Source organism: Lactuca sativa, chromosome 5 (assembly GCF_002870075.4).
Source record: "Lactuca sativa cultivar Salinas chromosome 5, Lsat_Salinas_v11, whole genome shotgun sequence".
NCBI classification, from domain to species: Eukaryota; Viridiplantae; Streptophyta; class Magnoliopsida; order Asterales; family Asteraceae; genus Lactuca; species Lactuca sativa.
Window position 1 is genome coordinate 260847679 of NC_056627.2, and position 23587 is coordinate 260871265.

General features: G+C 39.4%; 2 protein-coding genes across 2 annotated transcripts; one reads left to right on the forward strand and one right to left on the reverse strand.

The window, feature by feature from the left end:
* Positions 1-1371: 1371 nt before the first annotated feature.
* On the reverse strand, positions 1372-3023 carry LOC111877221 (UDP-glycosyltransferase 84B1). The gene has a single exon (XM_023873748.3). The coding sequence runs from the start codon at positions 2866-2868 to the stop codon at positions 1462-1464; it is 1407 nt and encodes a 468-aa protein (XP_023729516.1). The 5' UTR covers positions 2869-3023; the 3' UTR covers positions 1372-1461.
* A 6034-nt stretch (positions 3024-9057) lies between these two features.
* On the forward strand, positions 9058-13025 carry LOC128126006 (uncharacterized). The gene is made up of 6 exons (XM_052763673.1): positions 9058-9199; positions 11293-11321; positions 11565-11736; positions 11863-12308; positions 12404-12518; positions 12640-13025. The coding sequence occupies exons 1-6, from the start codon at positions 9058-9060 to the stop codon at positions 13023-13025; spliced, it is 1290 nt and encodes a 429-aa protein (XP_052619633.1).
* The last annotated feature ends 10562 nt before the right edge of the window (positions 13026-23587 follow it).

Genomic DNA, 23587 nt, shown 5'->3' on the forward strand with positions numbered 1-23587 from the left:
TAGTGAGACTGTGATCAAAAATTCGAATAGACAATAAAGTAAATGTGTAAAAACGTTGTGATCGATCAAATAAGTAAATAAAAATAAATGCAATAACATAATAATATATGAGGAAAACCATTAACCCTTTTGGATCTCAGACATAAAACCTTGGGAGGTGATTAATCACCTTCCTTGGAACTTAAATTAATAAAAATGTGATTACAAGTGCTAGCTGGTTGTATTGTAAGTGTAAAAGAGCTCAAGTGTCGAGAGATATAAGGTGGGAGTAAAAGTAAGAATGTTTGTGTGAGTGGTAGATTAGCTAACGTGTGTGTGAGTGGTGGATCAGGTACACCTTTATACATATACATAATAATAATCATTCCTATATTATACGGATCTTCCTTGATCTATACTTGACCCGATATTTTCGAAGGACTTCAACGTTCATTAAGCTTTGACCACATGCTTTTGACTTGGTCTATCTCTTTCTAGTCAAGTATGTCATACCTTCATAAGAAATTACAAGAAACATGATGACAATCCCAAGATACCGACTAAATCCAAGATCTTGGGTTACCCGGGATGTTAGCATAAGTTCAAGATAATAAAAGTGGTAATAGAGATTTGACTATTACTATTAAGAATAGTTTGTCACATCACCATTCTACTCTCTATACAACTCAAACAATTTTTTTTTACAACATATAGAATTCTATAAAGTTCGCAATTAAAGATTTTAATAATCATTGAACTTCATATCCGTTGAACGCCAACATGACATCTCAGAATGATAGAGTTAATCCATCATTTAATTCTTTCATTGAAGTATTTGTTATAGATTTCACTTTTAAGCGTAATATTTATTTGTTTTATAAGAATACATGTCATGTACCTTAGGCTACACAGAGTGTTTGGGCTTTTGACGCATCAAGTAACTTGGCAACCCCAAGTCATGTGTGACTTACCTTCAAGCACCATCTCTGATTTGTAACTTTGTGAGCATCCGTGAAGCCTGCTATGTTCCTTCACAAACAAGAGAGAAAAAAACATTCTCTCTATCTCACTACATACTTACTTCCGGACACCATTTCCTATTACTAGTGACTTGAATGTGGAATGATTTTGTGTAATTAGACATACCATAACACATAAATGCATTGTGATCCATTCCCTTTGGTCTTAGAAGTGGAGTGCTAGCATGAAGCCTTTGTGGTTTAGAGAGAGTTACAAGGTATTTATTGATGGAAGATTCAACAAGATTTTCATTGCAAAATAGCTACTCCCATTGATTTTGTACATCTCATTTTGTTATAATTGTCATTTCATTGGTCTCTCTACGAAACAACCCCTAAAATAGTAAAATCATTTAGTTAATGATAGGCAAGGTTAATCGAAATCAACTAGTATTAATAGCCTTGCAAGATCGTTACATCGTCATGATCTAACCAATAAGTGTTAAAATTCATTATGTCGTTTTTATTTTGGTTTGAAAATTGATGAAGAAATCATTTCGTTTACAAACATCTGAATATTCTTGTCTGAGGAACCACCATCTGCCAAAGCCTCACGCGCCGCCGTTTTCAACTCCGCCGCATTCTTCTTGAACTCTTCCGATTTCGGCCCACTCATAATCACTTCCACGCATCTTCCCAGTTCCTCCCCATTAACAAGACCTTCTGAACTCTTCTTGAGCTTCACGCCAACAACCCAAACATCAGTCACGAGTTTACAGTTTGTAGGCTGATCAGTCCACTGCGGACATGCAATGACAGGCACTCCGGCAGCGAGACTTTCCAGCAACGAGTTCCACCCACAGTGACTCAGGAAACACCCAACCGATGGATGTGACAACACAATCGTTTGTGGGCTCCACTTCACAATCAACCCTTGTTCCTTGATCTCTTCCAAACACCCTAATTCCGGCAGTTCTTGATTTTCCGGCGGCCTGATCACCCAGAGAAACGGCCGTTTAATATTCTTCAGACCAACCGCTATGCTCTCTATCTCTTTATTCGACAAATTGAGGATACTACCAAATGAGATATAAACAACCGAAGAGGGTTTTTGTATATTTAGCCATTCCAGACAATTATTACTCTTGACGTCACTTCCGAAAAGATCAAAATCTACTTCTTCTTCCTTACCGATAAGCGCTGCCGGAACTAATGGTCCCACGGGCAAAAACACACGGCCATCATCATTTACTGACATGATGACATCTTTCTCGAGCTCCATGAACGAATTCCCGAGCACCCACTTCACCTTACAGGTATTAGTAAACAATTCTTTTAATATATTGTAGAAACTACGGAACGTATTCGTCGGAAGAACAAACGACGGCAACTCTTCCGCTCCAAAAACCGGCAGCCCCGGCAACTTCACGCTCACATTCGGGTTACTTTCAGTAGGGAACTCATCGAGCATATTGTAATAACGATAATATATCTGGTACAGGGAGCATGGTTGGATCCATAGCATGGCGGTCGGAACACCAACCGCTGCCGCCACGTCGGCGGCCCACGGCACAAACGGGGTGTTGATGATGCATGCAAATTTACGTGGGTGAGATCGAATAAAGGCCAAGAGGTTAACAGGTCCAAACTTACTTAGTGAATCCAAGTAGTAATCTATATCGGCCTTTCGGTTGTAGTCAATAGGAAGGCCATCAGAGAAGAACTCGAGGTGGATGCCGCCACCAACGGTGGTGGTGTTGGTGGTGGGGGAACGGTGTTTTAGGGCATAGTGGTTGATGGCGAGAGTCACATGTAGGCCTTTGGAAACAAGAAGGTTGCCTAGCCTTAGGATGGGGTTTACGTGACCTTGAGCCGCAAGTGTAACTAGAAGAACATTTTTGTGTTGATTTTGTATGCAAATCGAATCCATGTTTGAGAGATAAAAGGATATGTATATGCAAATCGTCAAGCTCTCTGCTCTTATCTATAGAGTATAGAATGCTATGCCTATATAACGTAAGAAGCGTTTAACTCATTGCAATCAACTTTCTAATAATTGGTATTTCTTATATGACATTTGTTTTTTTTGGAGAGCAAAGTGTACTTAATTGAAAAGGACCCTATAGCAAAAATTCTAGAAATAGCCAAACATAAAGAAACAAATACAAATATAATTATATATGGATTTAAGGGGGATCCTTGGATTTTCAAGCCATTTGTTCGAGATCAACTTGCTCCCTCTGTCCCTACTCGATATCCAACAAAAAGAATAAAACACAATCAAGTCGTGGATCGCTTGGAACAAGGTATTGTCCAAAAAAGAATATGGTGGGCTAGGGATTAACAGTTTAAAAGCATTGAACTTACGCCTCCACATCAAGTGGTGGTGGCTGCAGTTCAAAACTTAAAAAGTATTCATTTTCCATTTTAAGTGCGTTTAAACTTTAAATGATACTAGATTTTACTATTAGAATTTGTATCCGAATTTGAGCGGATATCCGAATTGTAGATATCTAAAATGGATATGGATAGAGATCTAAAATGGATATATAGGTATCCAAAAAGTATGTGATATTTTCACTTAAGAAAATTGATTCATCCAAAAAAATAAAATCATCGTAGTTATTGTCAAATCAATAAATCATACATTTTATATGAATGAATAAATTCCATAAGTGAAAATACCACTTCTCATCGAAAAGTCTTAACTCTTGAATTTTTGATAAACAACTAGATAAAAATACAATTTGGACCAACACACAAAGTCTAACTTTTAAATCTTTTATAAACAACAAGATATAAATACAATTTGGACCAGCAAGTGTGTTTACAGATAAAGATTACTAAATTTAATAATAAGAAAAAATAGGAATGGAAAATGAAAAATATTAGCAATAACATCAGATGAAGTATCAAGTTCATAAATGAAAGATCATATATATATATATATATATATATATATATATATATATATATATATATATATATATATATATATATATATATATATATATATATATATATATATATATATATATATGAGTGATCAACTTGGACAATAACCGCTACTTTACTTTGAACGTGTTTGGCAAAAGAGCTGTTAGTTGGAATCGGGTAGCATGTAGCAGAAAGCTGTAACTTTTATTTGTTATATGAGTGTTTGGCTAAAGTAGCTGGAAACTTTTGAAATATATAAAAATTACATAAAAAGACAATTGATTAATAATAAATAAATATATAAATATATTTTTAAGGGTAATTATGGAAATTGAATTCAAAAGCTCAGTAGTGTTTTGTTAAACGCTACATGAAGTAGGTTTTAGATTTGGAGCGTTTTGTTTAAACTAAAAGCTAAACGCTCGTACTACCAAACGAAGCATTTTGTTTAAACAAGAGCGTTTTGTAAAAAGCTAAAAGCAAGAAGTTCCCAAACGCTTCCAAAAAGCTTCATGTCAAACACGCCATTTATTATTCAACATTATACAATTTACTAAAGGCAGTAACGATAAGAAATGACTCTTTCAAATAAATGGATCATGGGTTCATGTGTCGATGGTGACATGTGATATTTATAAGTAGTTTAGTTAGTTTGCTATATATATATATATATATATATATATATATATATATATATATATATATATATATATATATATATATATATATATATATATATATAAATGGATCATGGGTTCATGTGTTCATGGTGACATGTTATTTTGGAAAACAAAAAAGAATCCCTAAAAATCATAAAAATGCATAAAAAAAATTAATATATATATATATATATATATATATATATATATATATATATATATATATATATATATATATATATATTAATTTATTTTTCAGCGAGTTTTAACAAAAACCTACGATTTTTTATAAAAAAAATTAAATTTTTTTTGTGATCTCTAAGTATTTTTTTTATGCATTTTTAGGGTTTTTTTGTTTTCCATAGAATATATATATATATATATATATATATATATATATATATATATATATATATATATATATATATATATATATATATATATATATATATATATATATATATATATATATATATATATATATATATATATATATATATAAAGGTTAAAAACCATAAGAACTTCTAATTTTAGATGTTTATAAAGGGTTTAAGGTTTAGGGTTTAGAGTTTAAGGTTTAGGGGTTAGAGTTTAGGGTTTAGGGTTTATGGTTACCCTAAACCCTTTATAAACATCTAAAGTTAGAGTGTCTTACGGTTTTTAACTTTTTTTTGTTCTCATTTGAACAACTCCCTATATATATATATATATATATATATATTAGCATTGACCCTATTAATTTCATCTCGTGCGGTATCATTTTTTCTATATACCAAGTTATAGAAAAATAAAACTAGAAGTTTGTTGTAACTGCTATGTGTAATATATAGATATACTAATAACTAATATATAAAATTAGTTTTTACATGTATTAAATTATATAGCGGAAAATTGTTACATTTTAATTAAAAATAATTATGTCATTATATTAATTATAAAATAATAATTTTATAATAGAAATCTGATATATAATGTAACAGCCCGGATTTGCAGGTATCTTTTATGTTTTCAATTTTTTTGATGTTTGTGAGGGGACTCGGCGAGTTGAAGCTCAGACTCGCCGAGTAGGATCGCGATTCTGGACGCGCGTTCGCGCCTGGACTCGGCGAGTCCAGGGTATGGACTCGGCGAGTCCGCGCTGTTTAATGAAACCCTAATTTCTCGGGTTTGGGACCTATTTAAAGGGCCTTATGGCCGTCATTTGTGATCACCAGTCCCTTGAGTGAAACCCTAATCGAGTGTGAGCGTTTGGAGCAAAGTAGGAGGCCATTATTGATCTTGGAGGTGTCATCTTGCAAGGGAAGGGGAGGATCAGCTAAGGGAAAGCAAGAGGAGCCACTTTCTGAGAGTTTGGAGTCCAGAACATCGCTATTGTGGTAATATCTTCAAGCTATACTCTTCTATGTTGATGTTTGCTTTGATTTAGGGCTTATTAAGCCCTTTTGTGGCTAGATCTAGTGCTCCCTTGGTCCCTTAAGCGATTTAGACCATAGATCTGGACCCTTGGAGGTCCAGAGTGTCCCTTTGCCCAAGCTTTTGTGAATCAATGGAGGTTTTGGAATGGAATCCTTATGCCTTAGGTCAAAATGCCATTTATGAGCCATGGGGTGTGTTATGAACACCAAGATAAGGACTTTACGTGTTGAATCAGTCTAGAAAGGCCAGATCTATGAATTGGCGGAGCAGATCTGACCTTAGAAGCAAGTTTGAGTGATTGCATGGCATGGACTCGCCGAGTCCGATGATCAGACTCGGCGAGTAGCTTGAAGATTGCCTTCAGATCGCCTAGTGAGTGGTCCAGTCGAGTCACAGGTTGACTCAGTGATTCAGGGCGAGTCTGAGAGGGTTGACAGGTGGTTTGAGTTGAACTGGGACTCGCCGAGTTGTTCTTGAGACTCGGCGAGTTGAGTCGGGGTGGCCCCGCGATTCTTCCAGGTGGAACTCGTCGAGTCAGGGAGAGTACTCGACGTGTAAAAAGGGAATTCCAGAGAGATTGGTGAAAACGTCTAGACTCGCCGAGTCGCCATAGTGCACTCGCCGAGTCCGGTCAAAGTTGACCGTTGACCGTTGACCAAGAGTTGACCAGTGTTGACTTCTTAGGGGTAGTCAACCTTAGTGTTAAAAGTGTTAATAAGAGACATATGATGTTATAGGGAGATTGTAGCTCGGAGGCTCGAGCACTTGTGATTTCGGGATTTGCTAGCTATCGATATTCACGAGGTGAGTCTTCTCACTATACGTTACCCTGAGTGGTATTATGAGTTGACCAGAGGGTCTTATGTGTTATGTATGAGATTATGTGCTATTTATGAGATTGTATGCTATGTGTTATTGTATGCTGTATGACTATATAGACCGGACCGGAGGGTCCAACGATTCAGATCGGGCCAGAGGGCCCAATGAGCTATGACTGGACCAGAGGGTCCGACGAGCTGCGGGACTTGAAGGTCCCGCTGAGACATCTCGACCAGAGGGTCGGGTTAGCCTCGAGTGGCGTATTTGTTGTATGTGGTATTTTGGGGAACTCACTAAGCATTTATGCTTACAGTTGTTATGTTTGATGTCTCAGGTACCAGCGAGGACCGTGGGAAGGCGACGGCTTGACACGTACACACACACTGATGGAGATTTTTATATCAGAGATCTTGGGATTTGTTTTTGAAAACAGAATTGATTATGGATTTTGATTTGTGATGTGATACATTATGTGATTTTGGAAATGAAAAATTATTTTGAAAATTTACGGTACATATAAAATTGATTATTTTTGAACCATATATATATATATATATATATATATATATATATATATATATATATATTTATTTATTTATTTATTTATTGATGACGTGCCCTAACGAGCACGGAAGAGTCGCACCTGGTCGCGGCAGGGAACGCCCCAAGGCGTAATGCGCCTGGCAAGCTAAGCTCAACGGAACCCGACGCCCACCAGCGCCCTTGAAAGCAGGGTGTTCCCGAAGAATGGCTCGACCCCGCCTAGGTCGCCTTTGACTCTGGGACAAATACAATGGTCAGGCAACAAAGTAGATGCTCAGAGCATTACTACCACAACCAATCGTTAGGTCTGACAGATTAAGGAGCATGATCCACCAATTAGCATCCCCGATCTTGTCGGGTCTGACGCCCTTGTCCTGTACGGACTAGTAGGAGGGTTCAGTATAAAAGGCTATCCTCGATGCCTTGAGAAGTAAGTGATTATCTCCCTGTTTACTCTCAACTCAACCCTAAAGAATATCCACTGACTTGATCGTCGGAGCGTTTTCCCGGGAGCTCCTCCCGTAGAACGGCTGACGACCTCTTTTTACTGTGACCTCGCAGGTTTGTTGAGTCGCCTAGCTCGGAGAACGAAAGAGCAGAGTTCAAGGTCACATCATTTGGCGCCATCCGTCGTGTGACAAAAAACAAACCAAATGCACACCATTCATCAGAGAAAAATGGCATCCGACGATACAGGAGGGACCGGTGGAGCGCCAACCAGACCCATTCGGCCTATGGTGTCGTTGGAACAAACCCCTACCCCGCCTTACGCAATAATCGTTAGAGAAACATCAAAAGAGGGCAGTTTAGTGGTATCTGTCGTGCCACCGACTATAATAGAGGAACCAACTGATGGAGGATAAGCTCCTTCCACCGTTGTGTCAACAACAAGCATTCTGACGTAGACATCCCAACTCCCAACAACGCCAACTCGTACGATGCCATCGGCGGAGGTAGACCACAACGTTACACCAACTCTCTTTCAACAGTCGTCGAAAAATCGGGTGACAGGTGCACAACCAGTGGTTTTCCAGACACCACCACCGCCAAACCACATGATAGCTACACAATCGATGGTTTTCTAGACACCACCACTGCGAAACCACACGAAAACTACACAACCAGTGGTTTTCCAGACAACACCATCGCCAAACTATACGATAGGGATACAACCCACGTTTCTCTCACCACTAATAGCCCAATTGGCGGGAGAGGTGCTAATGGCTCTCCAAATGCCAATTCTAGACCAGCCGGTGAGAAATCAAACAATGGCGTTCCCGACAACCCCATTTCTAGCAAATATCCTTCTTTCCTCTACGATCCCACATTACCAGCAGATCATGCCTAATAATCTCCACACACAAAACTCACACATACTTTCCACCCAACTGCTAAACTTACCATTTCCACACCAAGCATTCTATAGTCGGACCCCCACCATTACTCACCCTATAACAGTAGATTATGCAACCACATGCCATAGCTTAACAATACAACTCACATGGTGCTCTCCCCATCACAAACCAAGACTGCCTATCGCGTAGTGTGGCATCTCTATTCACTAAGGAGCTTCTAGACTATGAAATCCCAAACACAGCAAAACTGCCACACCTAAAGACCTACAATAGAACCACAGACCCTGATAGCCATATTGACACGTACGAGTGGACGATGACTTAGTTCAAGCTGGATGAGCGATTCTGGTGTACGTACTTTCCGACAACCTTGGACGACAACACAAGAATATGGTTCAAGACGTTGAGACCAAGAAGCATATACAACTTCAGGCAGTTAAAATACTTATTCTTGATAAATTTCATGCAGTTGAGGAAGTACAAGGGAGATTCGCACTCAAGCATTGGCTTCAAACAGAAAGAAAGAGAAACAGTAAGAGAATATTCACTAGGTTCACCAACGCCACGCTAGACATCCCGGGCCATGACGAAGGCTTAATAGCAGGCGCCTTCACATGGGACCTCCTGCCAAGCCCTCTATGTAACACCTATTCTAGGTATTATTTAATTTATCTAATTTTTAGGGTTTTTTTGCATGGAATCAGCGAGTTAGGGAGCTCCAACTCATCGAGCAGAGATCATTATGAGGACGTGAGTTTTAAATCCTACTCGACGAGTCGGAAGGCCCCGACTCGACGAGTAGGAGCTGTAAAGAGAAACCCTAATTTTCAGGGGTTCGTAACCTATTTAAAGAACTTATGGCTCATTTGTAGCCTCTTTCATCGTTCTTAAAGTCCAGAAAGAAACCCTAGCCGCATTTTGGTGCTTCCTTGAGTGTGAGCCTTGGAAAGTGGAACTTGTACTTTTGAGAAGGAAACTTGAAGGTTGAGGAGATTAAGTGAGGAGAAGGTATTAGATCCGACATATACTTGTTGTTAGCATCCATTTAGAGGTAAAAAGTTGGTACCTTGATATCTATTTGCTTAGATATCATTTTATGGAAGAATATGGTCACTTTTTGTGCAAAAGAGGGTCATACTTGGATTTGGACTTATCACAAGGATAAGGTTCTAGATATGGACTTATCTAGGTAGTAAATGACATAAATTTGCTCACTTTATCCAGCTTAGGTGCTTTCCATGCACTAAAATGTTGTAGGAAGCTTAGTTTTGATGTTTTAGCCTTGGGAGGCCTTGCATGCACGTAAAGTTTGCAACTTTACGTGGTATCTGCACTAGGGGAGGTTGGATCTGAAGTTTGGGACCTTAGATCCTACTGGAAAGGACTGAAGGAACTCGTCAAGTCCCTTAGTCGACTCGACGAGTCGGGTAGGGTTTACCCATTTTTGAGACTCTGAATGAGTGCAGTGAAGGACTAGGGTTTTGGGTCTGCATGAACTTTTGGTCTTTTGGACATTTTATAAACTCGACGAGTCACTTAGGTGACTCAGCGAGTTGACTCGGGATTCAGTGGAATGGACTCGGGAGGAACTGTACGAGTTTCTAGATGCACTCGACGAGTTGAGGTCAACATGGACTATTGACCTTGACTTTAACCACGGTTGACCAGGATTGAATCTGAGGATGATTATGGTATTTTGGGATTATGACAAGTTAATCATATGATGATTATAGGCAGTTGACTTGGAGCAGTGCTTGGGATTTATCTAATCTTAGCTTGTCAGTGCAGCATTCGATAGGTGAGTCTTCTCACCATACCAATGGGTCTAAGGCATCAAGGCCGACCTATTTTATGATATAAGGATTGCTGATTGATTATGCGTTATGTTAGTATGGCATTTGCATGGAAGACCCTGAGGGGGTTCCTGTGGCAGTAGAGTGAGACCACGTGGGGGTTCCTGTGGCATTTGGTGTAAGACCTTGGATGGTTTCCATGGCATCCTAGTATATTTGCATGTTTAGTTTGTGTGATATTTGCTTTGTAGTGAAGACCATGTGGGGGTTCCCATGGTAGTTAGAGAAGACCATGTGGGGGTTCCCATGGGCAAGGGCAAGGCTTGATGACACGACGTGCACTCTCTCTCAGGCATTTTTATGGGACACTCTGATGTATTGAATTAAAATTGTAATTGATATGAAATTTGAAAACAATTGTATTTGGTATTTCATGGTTTGTGGAAAGTATTTTGGGTAATTAAAAATGAAAATTTTCTTTTGAAAATTGGGTCGTTACAAGTTGGTATCAGAGCCTTGGTTTGAGGGATTCGGGCACACTCTCGGGTGTGTCAGGACTCAAACTAAGGAAATGGTAAAATTGTTTTCAAAAATAAAAGTTACAAACTTTTTAAGAATGGAAAAGAGGAGAGTGCAATGCGTGTGATCGGCCGATCCAAGTAAGTAGTTCCCCAATATGCTAGCCATGTTATACTGATATTTGAGCTATGATAATCGTATGGATCTTGCTATGTGTATGCTTTAAAAATTAAATACGGTTATGAGCTTATAGCCTTAGAATGATTGATTTGGCCTTATTTTTTGTTCCTCATCTGGTTATTTTTCTGTGTAGAATTTGCATGCATAAAGGCAACTCTTAGGGTAACCTAGGATTAGAGCTATACGGTAGTCTGTAGAATATGATTTCTTTTGGGATGAATTGGAGTTATCAGGTAGAGCCTTGGGGAAGGTACATGTAGGTGTGGAATATAGTATTGGGCCCGTACTATTGAAATCACAGGACCTGTATCCGAACTGATGTTAGATTTAGAAACTCTAAGGAGGACCGGTGTGGGAGGATCACCTTTTTGGATATCCTGATCATTATAATTTATGACATTTCAGTTCAGTATGGTGGTGACACGACATGGAGCTGGGGGATCAGGATCGAGATCTGGATCTGTGTTGGGCGATGGTACCGAGCCTGTTGACGAAAGGCTGTGTGAGCTCATCGCAGCCGAGGTTACGAGGGGAATCCTTGATGTTACCCCAGTTATCTTTGGGACAGTCAAGGAGGGTATGATGGAGATCATGGAGGAGAGGATTAGGGCATTCAGAGCTGAGATTTCTACGGGCTAGGTCGAGGCCCGAACTCCCTCGTTCCGGGAGTTCAAGGTGTGTGGGGCACCGTAATTTTTTGTAGTCAGGGACCCTATTGTTATCCGACGCTGGGTGGCGGATATAGAGAACGCCCAGTGCACGAGTTCTTGCCCTGATGCGGAAAAGGTGGATTTTGCTTCATGTATGCTGAGAGACAGAGCCCAATACTGGTGTGGAGAGGTGACTAGTCAGGTGGGAGCAGCCGTTGTGGCTGAGATGACATGGGTTGACTTTGTTCAACGATTTGATTTGGAGTTTGAACCAAATGTTAAGGTGCAGCGGTTGGTGAGGGAGTTCCAGGAGCTCCAGCAGACCAACGATATTGTGACGGAGATTACTGCCAAGTGGAAGCCTGAGCAGGCACATACAGGAGTAGGACAGGCTAAAAAGCCTAAGACCTCGAATTCATCCAGTAAGGGACAGCAAGTCCATGGCCAGTGTGCCAAATGTGGGAGATCTTATGGTAGAGTTTGCCAGGGGATAGGCCTGGTATGTTATACGTGTGGTCAGTAGGGCCACGTAAGTAGGGATTGCCCCAAAAAGGGCTTGCTTTGTTTCCACTGCAACCAGATTGGCCATAAAAGGTTGATTGTCCAAGGTTGCAAGGAGGAAGAGGAGCAGTGGCGGCACTTGCGTCCGCCACGATGAGGATTATTGATGGTCGCGTTGCTAAGGCGGATGCTTTAGCGGTGAAGAGCCGTGCTATTTAGTTGATCCCCGAGGAGGCTCGGGCAGTGCCAGATATTGTGGCTGTTATGTATTTTACTTTCCTGCTCTAGATTTATTGCATTGCTTATGTGTATAGTGTGTTTATGTATAGGGACCTTTTTAGTCAATGGTATGTCGGCTCATGTTTTGTTCGATTCGGGTGCCACCCGATCGTTTGTATCTCTTGCGCTTAGTAAGAAGTTTTGGGATGAGCTGGGAACCTTAGATTCCCTGCTTAAGGTGGAGATTGTGGATGACCACACTCTGAGTGTTGTGAGGGTGTATCGGGACTATGTCCTAAATGTGCTTGGGGAGAGGTTTCGTATTGATCTAGTCCCGATACCGTTGCAAGGGCTGAAGGTGATTGTCAGGATGGACTGGTTAGGAGCCAACATGGCCATGATCGACTGCGAGCATCAGTTGGTGAAGGTTCAAATTGGTTATTCAGGGAGAGAGGCCCTCGTAAGGGCTGACCCTCTGTTCAGCCGCGAGAGCTAGGAGATTTCTGTCGAAAGGCTGTACGGGATTTCTGGCATATATCTCAGATACGAGGGTTGAGACCACGACAGATGTGGGCAGTGTGCCGGTTGTACAGGAGTTTCGGGATGTCTTCCTCGAGGAGTTACTGGGAGTGCCTCCATAGAGGCAATTGGAGTTTCGCTTTGATTTAGTGTCGGGTGCTACTACGATAGCGAAGGCACCATACCAGCTAGCACCGCCTGAGATGCAGGAGCTATCTACACAGCTTAAGGAGTTACTAGACCGAGGGTTTATCCGTCTGAGCAGTTCCCCATGGGGAGGTCTGATCCAGTTCGGGAAAAAGAAGGACGGGTCACACGAGATATGTATTGATTATAGAGAGCTGAACAAATTAACGATGAAGAACCGTTATCCACTACTGAGGATTAATGATTTTTTCGATGAACTGCAGGGTGCATCTTGGTTTTCCAAGGTTGATCTTCAGTCGGGGTACCATCAGATGAGGATTCGGGATGAGGATATACCAAAGACAGCCTTAAGGACTCGGTATGGGCACTATGAGTTTGTGGTTGTAAGTCCTCAATCTGCTTATGTATCAATCAGATCCGTTTGATGGTGTGGAATCCCGATCAAACGGATGATGCCAGATCAAAATAGAAGAAGAAGAAGAACAACAACAAGTGAATGTGATGTATTCAATGAATAAAATGATGCTCCATACACATAGTACACACACACACTAGTTCTTCTCTCTCTAAAATATGCCCTCACTTCTCTCAGCCCCCTTTTCTGTCAAGCACTCCTCACCCTATATATATGAGACAGTTGGCCGTACACAGGTTTACGGCCTTAAACCCGTGTATGGCCGTACGCACAACCATAAACACATATATAGCCGTAAACACCGAGTTGTTTATGGTCCTAGACATAAAAATACATTCTCCTAGAAAAGCAAAGTATAAACCAATATTTTAGACCCAACAATCTCCCCCTTGGTTTAAAGCTTTTTTTTTCTAATTGACCCAACAATCTCCCCCTAAAAAGTAGCTGGCTTTTCTTTTCAATCTTCAATGGGAGCTTGGCTTCAGCTTTTATCTTCGATTTCTTCACAGCTTCAAGATGAACTTGATGAATCTTCAATGAATGACTTCATCTTGAGCAATTGGTATTTTCTTCAGAATTTTACATTGAACGCACATTAGGTGAGGAGGCTACTTGTAGAGATTCTTGAAAGATAGCGCTTTCAGCTTGAGAATCTTCAGAGAGAACAACAGAGAGATCTAATTTTCTGGATCACTTCAGTCGGTTCATGAATAACAACAAATTGATTGAAGAGGCTTCAATGCAATATATCACATGATCTTCAAGAAGAGCTTGACCTTGCTTTTAGGGTTGAAAGATTGAATGTTGAAAGAATAATCTTCATTTCTTGCTCCTTTGAATGAAAATTCTTCGACACTCACGGATGAAGTCTTGGCTCAGAAATTCTTGATACAGTCTCCACGAGTCTCATCTACATCTGAATTCACTTTTCAAGACAAATAAAGCTAAAAATAGAAACAAAACTAAAATAAAACTTAGCACACAATATTTTTGGATTTTTCATATTTTCTGAAAAAGAAATAAAACATAAATAACACTATTTATTTGTTTTTTTTTTATTTTCGGATTTTTGTTTGGTTTTTAAAATTTTTTAGTTCTCCCCCTAATTTTTGTAAATTAGAAGAAAGCTATGAACAAATTTAACAAAAACAAAAATAATACCTAACCTTAAGAGTGATTTGGGATCAAAGTTTTTAGACATCCTTTATCCGTTTATCAGTACCTCTCCCTTCATGAATAGATCTGGTCAATCGCCGGTATTGTGGTGCACTTAAACACGAGAGATTGTAACAAAGTTAGGACATACTAAAAGTGAGAAGACAATGTGATCCTATGTTCCTAGATAATATTCTTAAAGGACCATTCAATTGACGATGACCAAAGATATTGTTGTCCACCTAAATTGAGCATCGAGATCTATAGACAACCTAGTGATTGTTCATTTTTAAATGTACTAGAACATGTTTCCCGCTTCCTGACATACCCCAATAATCAGGAACTTCCAAAGTACTCCTTAATTTAGGTGAGCTACAAATATTATGAGAGAAGTCAGATTTAGAATGCATATGCTATACACCGAGGTCAGATCTCTTCCAACCTCGCAGAGGGTGAAACATATGACTAACCAGATTTAGAGTGATTGAGCAGTAGAATGGTGCATATGCTGTGTACCGGGTCGGATGCATTTCAATCAAGCAAAGGAGACAACATATTGTTGGAATAGTGTCTAAGGCTGCAACTATATTAGGCAAGTATTTGACCCGATTGTGCATGGTCCTTTTGGGTTGCCTTCACCATAGCAACTTGACAGGATGATTTATTATGAGAGAATAAATATTATTAATATATTATGAGAATAATATAAGGAATAATAATATTGTTATTTGATTAATATAAGTCATAGAATTAATTAGAATTAATTTGGTGACTTAAAGAGATTAATTAAATAAGAGGGTATAAACTGTCAATTGTTTGATAGTTACACTTTAGACTGTAAATCCTTATTGGATGAAGGGTGGACGGATTCTAGGGCTAGGGATAGCCTCAAATCGTCCAATGCTTATCTAAGGAAAGGATTTGGATTGCTTTAAGGAAAGATTATCCAACTAGGGTTTAAGGTGAAACCCTTAAGGAGTCTACAAGTATAAATAGACCCCATGACCAAGGGAAATCGGCATCTCATCTAAAGTAGAGAACCCCTGGCCGATTTCCTCCTAACCTCTCTCTCAAATCATCTTCTTTGCTATTTGGTGTTTGTAAGCCATTAGAGGAGTGACAATTGTGACTTTAGAGCTCCAAGACAACAAGATCAAACAAGAGATTCAAAGGTAAACTTCTAGATCTGATTTTGTATTGTTTTTATACCTAATTAGTGATTAGAAGTCTTGGATTCAAAGCATGTTTAATTAGAAAGCCTAGATCCAAGCATTAGGGTTTTGCATGCGCACATAGGAAAGTTCTTATGGCTAAAACCCATCAGTGGTATCAGTGCCTAAATTGGTTTCTATTAAATTGTTGCTTGTTTGTTTGAACCTTGTTTGCAAAATTCGAATTTTGTGTCTCTGTGTCATGAACTCGATGAGTCCCATGGTGGACTCGACGAGTTGGCCTAACTCGACGAGTCCAGTTGGGAACTCGACGAGTTCGAGCATCAGGAAATGCCAGATTCGGGATTTTTTCATATTTATCTTATGGAAACTTGCCTTTATCATATTAGATCAACCTTAATCCGATTTTCTGATATATATGACTATAATCTTGATCTAATTAAAGATATTTATCAACTAATAAAATATTTAATTTCCTTATATGATAATTAATTAATTATTTTGATTAAATTGGTAATTATCTTGCAAGAAATCTTTAAATAAATCAAATATGGATAATTATGGAATTAATTGTTAATTAAAATTATTTGTTATTTGATCCTCCATGTTTTAAATATTTAAAACTTGTCCTCAAGTTTTGAAATTTATGTTTTGTGATTAAAAGTTTAATTTAGACAATTTAAATTTCAAACCCTAGATTTTTAAAAGTTTAAAATACAACCCTATACTAATATAATATTACAAGATTAATATATATATATATATATATATATATATATATATATATATATATATATATATAAAATGCTAGTCTTACCGTTAGTAGGCATCATTCACGAAGCCGATCTATAAGGTGGGTATAAGGTTGCGGCCTATAAAATGGCGCTTAATGGGTGTACACTCACACCCACCGCTTGCTTGATCGGTGGAGGGTCGTTAGCCGAATGGGTAGGATAGGGCAACCTCATCCTCTCATTAAAAGTATAATATAAAATACAAAGTAACTACACATTTTTTAAAAATTTCACAATCTTAGTTACTTTAGGAAAAGTGAATTGGTGCAATCCCATGAAATTACACTTTGCACCTTTGCTAAGAAGTTAGTGGAGCGTGTGTGGTTTACCGGCACACTAATTGGTTCTAAGCAAAGGTGGCAAAGGGTGATTCATTGTTTATCATAGTTCGATGGAGCGTGTGTGGTTTACCGGCACATCGAATAGGTGATTGTTACAATGAAGGCACCATGTGAATTTGCATGGTAATTCACACCCGCTTTGTGATCCTCGGTATCCCAGTCACAAACAAGAGGGGCATATCGAGATTTAAACATGCCATTGAATAGTTTCAATGAATCTCATCCGAACCTAGGAATTCTCAATACATTTAGGACTTAAAGTTATGTTTTTATGGTGGAGAATTAGTGAATCGTCATTCACTTACCTTCATATTATTTGCATATTGGATTACGGCATCCCTTTTCTAATATGTAAATATTGTTGTTGGATCCTAGCCCTAATTTTTCTTATTGGGTGATAATTAGGGATTCATATTCTAATCTATCTTTGTCCTTTCTATTTGTAGATGTCGAACGCAAACAACGCTGCTGCAAGTTCTTTCACATTGATGAGCCTTTGTCAAAAGGTCACTTTCGATGGGACGAACTTTAGCGAATGGATAAGATATATTCACACGATTGCTCGCTATGAGGATAAGGAGTATGTCCTCGATGAGAAGCTCGAGAAAATCAACCCTGAAATCGCTACTCCGGCTGAAATGACTGCTTTTGAAACTCATGAGCGCGATGCAACGAAGGCACATTGCATCATGATAGCCACCATGAACTCCGAATTCCAAAAAGTCCTATGAGGACATGTATCCGTACGAGATGCATCAAGACCTATTGGAGAGATACCACCAAAATGCGAGACAAGAGCGTTATGAGATTTTCACTAACATGATTTCCGCTAAGATGGGTAATGGAGAGTCTCTTATCGTGCACCTGCAAAAGATGCAAAGGTATGTCGACCGCCTTCGCAAGTTAAATGTTGACTTTGGGGAAGACTTGGCGATCGACATGGCGCTTCACTCTTTGCCTCCGAGCTACAATCAATTTAGGATGACCTACCACATGAACAAAGAGGAGGTCACCCTAAGCAAACTCCAAGGTCTCTTGAGGGTCGCTGAGAGTAACTTCAATAACAAGTCTGTTGCACCAACTCCCAATCCACCCACTGCTCCTGTCTTGGCTATTGGACAAGGGAAGGGAAAGAAAAGGAAGGCCTCGTCTAAGAACTATCGTAAGGTTAAAGCCCGAGATGGTGCCTCTTCTACTGGGACCAAAGTTGATCCTGCTAAACCCTGCCCTTACCCGAAGGAGGCAGAGTGCCACCACTGCCACAAGATAGGACATTGGAAGAGAAGCTGCCCAGAGTACCTGCAAGCCATCGAACCTTATTGGATATGGTTCGCTCTATGATGAGTCGTGCTTCACTACCTATCTCCTTTTGGGGGTATGCCTTAGAGACTACCGCCCATATCCTTAACCGAGTCCCTACTAAGAAGGTTGCCAAAACACCTCACGAGATGTGGATAGGGAAAGCTCCCTCGTTGGCACATATCAAGGTTTGGGGTTGCGAGGCTTTCGTAAGACGAGATACTCACGGCAAGCTCGAACCTCGTAGTGAGCGATGAATTTTCATCGGCTACCCGCAGAAATCCTTTGGATATCTCTTCTATACACCGAAGGACAATGTTGTCTTTGTTGCAAGGAGAGGGGTTTTCCGAGAGCGAGAACTCATAGGCCAAGGAGATAGTGGGAGGCAAATCGAACTTGAAGAGATTCAAGAGTCGATAGATGAAGGAACCTCTACCGTTGGCACTCAACCCGAGGAGGAAACTCCGGTTGAACCGATTGACGAGTCCTTACCTCTTAGACGTTCCGATAGAGTTAGAGTTCAACCCCAATTTTATGGTTTTCATATTACTACAGAAGGGGACACGTATATTAGTGATGGTACACTAATAAATCTTGATGAGCCTAATAGCTATAAGGAAGCCATGGCAGGCCCGGAGTCTGTGAAATGTAAAGAGGCAATGGATAGCGAGATCCAATCCACGTATGATAACCAAGTTTGGAATTTGGTTGATAATGTGCCCGGACGTAAGACCGTTGGGTGCAAATGGATCTTCAAGAAGAAGACCGACATGGATGGAAACGTACACACATATAAAGCGCGATTGGTGGCGAAGGGCTTTACTCAATCTCCTGGAGTTGACTATGATGAGACCTTTTCACCAGTTGCGAAGATAAAATCTATTAGAGTGATGCTAGCTATTGCCGCATTTCATGATTATGAGATTTGGCAAATGGATGTCAAGACCGCTTTCCTTAATGGGAAGTTGGCTGAGGATGTTTTCATGGCTCAGCCAGAGGGGTTTGTGGATTCGAAGCATCCAAATAGAGTGTGTAAGCTTGAGAAGTCCATTTATGGACTTAAGCAAGCGTCTCGCAGATGGAATCTTTGCTTCGATGAGAAAGTCAAAGAGTTTGGATTTGTACGAAGCGACGATGAATCGTGTGTATATGTCAAAGCCAGTGGGAGTATAGTAAGCTTCCTCGTTCTATATGTCGATCACATATTGCTCATAGGAAACGACATCCCGACTCTGCAGGAAGTTAAGTCCTGGCTCGGGAAGTGCTTCTCTATGAAGGACCTCGGAGAGGCTTCTTACATTTTGGGAATAAGGATAGTGAGAGAAAGAAGTAAGAGACTAATAGGACTTAGTCAGAACACTTACTTAGAGAAGGTACTAAAACGTTTTAGTATGGAAAACTCGAAGAAGGGAGAATTACCGATACAAAGTAATGCCAAGTTGAGTAAGACTTAAAGTCCGAGTACCGAAGCTGAGATAGCTAAAATGAGCCGAGTTCCATACGCTTCCGTAGTTGGCTCAATCATGTACGCTATGACTTGTAGTCGCCCTGATGTAGCCTTTGCTTTGAGCATGGTTAGCAGATATCAAGGGAATCCTGGCAGAGCCCATTGGATTGCGGTGAAGAATATCCTTAAGTACCTTCGGAGGACGAAGGAATGGTTCTTAGTCCTCGGAGGGAGTGATGACTTGAAGGTGCGAGGGTATAGTGACGCCAGCTTTCAGACCGACAGGGACAACTACCGTTCGCAGTCGGGCTGGGTCTTTACCCTGAATGGAGGAGTAGTGACTTGGAAAAGTTCCAAACAGGAAACTGTAGCTGATTCAACGTGCAAATCAGAGTACATTGCATCGAGCGAAGCGTCGAAGGAGGTAATATGGCTGAAGAATTTCATCGGTGATCTTGGAGTTGTACCTGCCATAAAGGAGCCCATGGAGATTTTCTGTGATAATGAAGGAGCGGTTGCCTTGACCAAGGAACCGAGAGATCATGGTAGATCACGACACATCAACAGAAAATACCACTTTAGTAGACATCGTGTAGAAGAAGGACAACTCGTAGTGAAGAGGATATCATCAGAAGATAACCCAGCAGATCCGCTTATGAAGGGACTGAGTAGGGTTAAGCACTTGCAGCATGCTAGGAGTATTGGGCTAAAGGATGATATTAGCATAGATTAGATAGTAGTAGAAACGTGTAATAGATAAATGTAATTAACATTTGATGATTAAATAAAGGAGTTTTATTTATGAGTAATGTTACTGTCTTATGTTAATTGTTTAACTATTGTTTCATTTTGCATGTTTTGACTTCAAGAATAATTGAGTTTATTAAGAATAATTGAATTATTCAAATTGTCCACAATCGTTCATATGTTGGAAGTAGATATGAATGAAGATTGTCGTGAATTGGTGCGTAGATTGTCTAAATGGTATTAGACATGGCAAAAGATTGCTACGACGTTCATGAGTGCTTATGAACTAGTTTTGAGCATTGGAACAAACCCGCGCTTGCTGAAATCACCTTATGGAATATGATATATAAAAGGGTGATCGCAAGACGATAATATCATATAGTCTTTAAACCTAGATATATGGTTTGTTATTTGTTAATTGGTTGTACATTGATAATGCGAAAACGCATCAGTAACTCGGTGTTATAAAACGCATTGTTGTGTATAGTTGATTAATGAATATGTAAATGCATATAAGTCGAAGTTTATCTGTAACTTTTATCCTAAGTAGGAAAAAGCGATATCTCGGCCGCTCGATGATTTGATTTGACTTATGTGTCGGGCCCGGTCAGAACTGAATTGATTTGTTCGATTAAGTTCTATGTCAAATAAATCAGAGATCGAGAAACCTAAATGCTTGACTAATCATTCCATAGAAATTGTCAGCATGATATCTAATAGAGGACTGTACGATCCCTTATCTAAAGGACAAGATTATTAGATCAGAGTTTGACAGTGTCTTTGAGAGCTACGATTGCAAATCGAATTGTACTTGTGCATATAGTTACTAGACTTATCCAAGTGGGAGACTGTTGGAATAGTGTCTAAGGCTGCAACTATATTAGGCAAGTATTTGACCCGATTGTGCATGGTCCTTTTGGGTTGCCTTCACCATAGCAACTTGACAGGATGATTTATTATGAGAGAATAAATATTATTAATATATTATGAGAATAATATAGGGAATAATAATATTGTTATTTGATTAATATAAGTCATAGAATTAATTAGAATTAATTTGGTGACTTAAAGAGATTAATTAAATAAGAGGGTATAAACTGTCAATTGTTTGATAGTTACACTTTAGACTGTAAATCCTTATTGGATGAAGGGTGGACGGATTCTAGGGCTAGGGATAGCCTTAAATCGTCCAATGCTTATCTAAGGAAAGGATTTGGATTGCTTTAAGGAAAGATTATCCAACTAGGGTTTAAGGTGAAACCCTTAAGGAGTCTACAAGTATAAATAGACCCCATGACCAAGGGAAATCGGCATCTCATCTAAAGTAGAGAACCCCTGGCCGATTTCCTCCTAACCTCTCTCTCAAATCATCTTCTTTGCTATTTGGTGTTTGTAAGCCATTAGAGGAGTGACAATTGTGACTCTAGAGCTCCAAGACAACAAGATCAAACAAGAGATTCAAAGGTAAACTTCTAGATCTGATTTTGTATTGTTTTTATACCTAATTAGTGATTAGAAGTATTGGATTCAAAACATGTTTAATTAGAAAGCCTAGATCCAAGCATTAGGGTTTTGCATGCGCACATAGGAAAGTTCTTATGGCTAAAACCCATCACAAATGACTAACCGATAGGAAGAATTGCATAGATAGAAGATGCAGAGAAATAGAATTGCATATGTTGCAGCCTAAGTTGGATGTATTTCAATCATGCAGAGGAGACAACATATGACTAACAGAAAGAAAATAAGAAAATAATTTCCTACATACCTGCTTTATCAGAATTCCCCAGTCGCCCCATCAATACCAGAATTAAGGACAGAGTTCGTACATCGAGGAAGAGTTAAACCATGGTTCTAGATACATATTACTTTAGTCTATCCGCAAATTCCCATGTATATCTCCCTGCTCAACCTATTCGAGCTTCGTATTGTCAGGTTAAACGGATCTATCTAGTTCAAAATTTGTCAAGTCTTTAGATTCCTTAAGTTCATCTGTGCCTAGTCAAGTTCATTTTAAATCTTTTGTGCCTACCAGCGCATTGAACACTAGGCCTAGACAATTCAACATTGGTACCTTACACATATTCAGATTGCCTGTTATCACCAAGTTTATATCACTTCCCAGTCACAACACCTACAAAAATACGCAATGAAAATAAGACTATCTAATTTTTTTTTTGAGTTTTTGATTTTTTTAAATTTTCTAATTTTTGTTTTGTTTTTATTTCTCCCCCTAAATTTATGCATAGAGGAGAAACGAAAGTAAATGCCCAAATTTAAACTATCCTAAAACAAAAATTTATCTTTGAAGCGAATCAACTTAAGAAAAACCCAGGAGTATTGAGAAGAAAACTCAAACTGTAAGTCACCGATTGAATTTGCATCCAAAAGGTCTGAGAACAGCACGCATAATCTCAGAACAGATTCAAAAATTCTTCATGTCATTAATCACTAACCCCATGTGTGATCCTTTCCTTTCTTCCCTTCCCGCAAAGGACACATACTCTCACACAAAGTTGTGAATGTAGTACAGCTGAGAGATGTCCCCTAGCAAGTGCCAGGAACAGCCACTATCAACAAACCGAAGTGTGATGATATGCCTCCCTAGCTGTTCAGACATAGATCGGGATCATTTGGTCTTTAGCACCCAGTCCATTTTGAAACTGGGTTGACCTTTGTCATCTGTTCATGGTACCCTCTCCCATGACATATCCTGCTTATCACAAACAGAAGATGTAGAAATATTAGAAGCATTACGAGATTTGGGAGAGCGAACCTTTAGAACCCATCTGTAGTTAGGCTTAACCCATTTCTTGTTCGATCCGATGGGTGCCCCGGCACTTGTTCCAAAACTTGAAGCCGATCTTCGAGATGACTTTGACCTAACCGGTCTTGATTTCACTGGAGCATCTCTTGTATTGGACTTTTTGGCCGACAATCCCTTCTTTTCCTTAGGAGTTGAACTCATGCTCTTCTTGGCATTCCAATCGCCATTTTCTGATCGTGACCTTGAGGGGTTTCT